Genomic DNA, 2,991 nt, shown 5'->3' on the forward strand with positions numbered 1-2,991 from the left:
TCAATGAAGAATGGCTCAGTTATGCAGCCACAAACCTTCTGCACTGAAGATTACCAGCTGAGCGTAATGAGAGGGAGTGCAATGCATGGGTGAGCAGGAGTGCAAGGGTGAGCAGGAAAACTCTGTCTTGAGCAGAGGATCTTGTAATATTCCGTGTAATAAAGGAAAGAAGTTACAATATCATGACCAACATCTTCCAAGCGTAATTGGCCAGAGAAAGGCCCCAAAAGAAGTTGGCCAGAGGAAGGCCACATAGTAAAAACACCACAGTTATACTGTCCCAGAAGGGAGGGGGGATAAGAACAAAATGAACTTTATATAACCCACAGCTAACATGCTAGCCTGACCTCGAATACAGTAACCAAAGGGACAGTGGAAACTGGCTAGAGCCGCCATGAAAGTTGCAAACGTGCAGGGAGTAAGAACATGGCAAGCCTGTGTGAATCTCGAGCAGATAAATAGACATGGGAAATGTTTGGTCCTTGACAGAAGAAAGGACTCTTTCTCCAGCACGGGAGGGGGTAGATACATTGATGTATCGATGTATTAGATGTGTATTAGGTGACCTAACTGGTTACCTAGGGTATAAAACGCATGTACTGGGGAGCAATTTTTGAGACACTGCTTTGGGCTGAATGTCCCCTTTCGTCTCCCTTTATTCTATAGTGCACTACAATAAAGCTGATTTTGGCTCTAAGTCTCGTCTCAGGCTCTGTTTGGCTTGGGTCTGGCGCCCACGCGGGTTTGCCCCAGCTGTTGACTGGCTGAGTGCAGTAACAGTTTCCAACATCTTCCAAGTCATTACTGGCAATGTTTGAGATGACAACATTTGAGGTTTGATGTGGTACAGAATAAGCCAGTCTCTTTCTTTCTTCCCCAGGTCACATATGCCTTTGTTTCTCAGGACCTGAGTGATCGAACTCAGTTCCCCTTTTTCTACCGGATGGTGCCCAAGGAAGGACGGCTCCATTTGGGGATTGTCAAGCTGCTCCTGCACTTCAAATGGACCTCGGTTGGACTTATCGTCCCAGACACTGACATTGGAGAGGGATTCATGAAGATGCTCACACCTGTCCTCATCAACAATGGGGTCTGTGTTGTCTTCTCAAAGACCATCTCCAGATGGAAAGAAAACTTCTTGAAATTCAATTATGGCTCATTTAAGAAGTGGAAACAAGTCAATGTACTTCTTTTCTATGCAAAGACTAATCTCTTCATACAGGGAATATTCTTCCTGCAGAGATCACTCTTGAACTGTTTTTAAAACCCATGGTGGGGAAGGTCTGGATCACAACAGCTTTGTGGGACCTTGCTGTGGAGGTGAGGCATAATGTGTTTTCTGTCAAACACCTCCATGGATTGTTTTCCTTCATTCCGACAAACAAGGAGACCCAATATGATGATATTCGAAAGACTATGCAGACTAAGCGAACGTTATTGGGGAAAATCATTCAACTGTTTCTATTCAAACCATACCTTGTCTGCATTGTCCACAAAAGGCTGGAGAAGATGCAAGGAGAATAAGTCCCTGCAGCACCTGGACCAAGAGGACATTGCCAGAATCCTTTCTCTAGAGACCACATCATTTACAACATCGTGTGGGCCATGGCCCATGCCATGTTGTTGTTGTCAGTTGCGAAGTCATGTCCGACCCATTGCGACCCCATGGACAACATTCCTCCAGGCTTTCCTGTCCTCCACCATCCCCGAGAGTCCACTTAAGCTCACACCAACTGCTTCAGTGACTCCAGCCACCTCATCCTCGGCCGTCCCCTTCTTCTTTTGCCATCTATTGTTCCCAGCATTAGGCTCTTCTCCAGGGAGTCCTTCCTTCTCATTAGGTGGCCAAAGTGAGTTTCATCTTCAGGATCTGGCCTTCTAAAGAGCAGTCAGGGTTGATCTCCTCTAGGACTGACTAGTTTGATCTCTCTGCAGTTCAAGGGACTTGCAGGAGTCTCCTCCAGCACCACAATTCAAAGGTCTCAGACCTTCAGCACTCAGTCTTCCTTATGGTCCAGCTTTCACAGCCATACATTGCAACCATAGCCTTGACTATATGCACTTTTGTTGGCAGGGTAATTTCTCTGCTTTTTAGTATGCTGTCTGGATTTGCCATAGCTTTCTGCCCAAGGAGCAAGTGTCTTTTAATTTCTTGGTAGTAGTCCCTGTCTGTGGTGATCTTGGAGCTCAGGAAAATAAAATAGATGTTGTTTATTCATCCACATCCAAGAGATGGCAGGTGCAGATGGGTTGGATGGTTCAAGACTGCAGCCATGGCAGGTATTTGCTTATGCAATGCTGGAGCAAATGCCTTGAAGCTGAAATATAATGAAATGAAATTCTCAGAAGTCAAATCTGCTTGTGATTTTCCAATTTTTGCTTTCTGTTTTTGTCCATAATCTTTCTTTTGGAATGCCAGACACAAATCCCTACACAATTTTTCCTGCCTAATTCCCACATACTCTACCAGTTGTTGTAACCCCCCTCTTAATCGAACATGCAGCTAGGGCATGGCTCGTCACTGGTAAGAAGCATGAACAGAGTGTCCTGTTCGCGTAAGAACAAGAACCCCAACGAATGTGCACGCTACTCAAGGCTGACCACAAAGCAGCCTTTGTTGCTACACTCCAGCATAACGTCACGCCCTGTACACTCGCTTGCTTGCTTTAGCATAAAAAATGTGTGCAAATGTAGCTCAGTGGATCTCCCCTATTGTTCGCTGTTATTCAAGCACCTGCATAGCCGTCCGTGTAAAAGAGTATAAAAATCCTGCCTTCGATCTGCTCAGCACCACACTCTCACGAGTGCATGGTCTCTGCCGGCAGGTAAATAAATCTCTCGGTAATTCCAACCAGTCTCTGGTCTCGTCTGTAAAATCGCCCCACAACACCAGTGCACTGCCACTTAATCAACATCTCTATGTGGGACATTTAGCCCAACACTTCTAGGAAGCTTCTTCCATTTTCTTTGAAGGAAAAGGAATACAAGCTT

The 2,991-nt window shown here is 45.6% G+C and overlaps 1 protein-coding gene across 1 annotated transcript in view; it reads right to left on the reverse strand.

Annotated features, from left to right (window-relative positions):
* The window catches only part of LOC123025742 (zinc finger protein 160-like), a 3,577-nt gene extending 2,090 nt beyond the window's left edge, over positions 1 to 1,487 (reverse strand). Inside the window, exons 1-2 of the mRNA XM_044434685.1 lie at positions 1,477 to 1,487; positions 941 to 1,034 (exon numbers count right to left, since the gene is read on the reverse strand). Of these exons, the coding sequence (XP_044290620.1) occupies positions 941 to 1,034; positions 1,477 to 1,487 (105 nt within the window). The remainder of the gene's footprint in view (positions 1 to 940; positions 1,035 to 1,476) is intronic.
* Positions 1,488 to 2,991: the final 1,504 nt, after the last annotated feature.

This window comes from Varanus komodoensis, unplaced genomic scaffold, assembly GCF_004798865.1.
Source record: "Varanus komodoensis strain SLA01 unplaced genomic scaffold, ASM479886v1 scaffold282, whole genome shotgun sequence".
NCBI classification, from domain to species: Eukaryota; Metazoa; Chordata; class Lepidosauria; order Squamata; family Varanidae; genus Varanus; species Varanus komodoensis.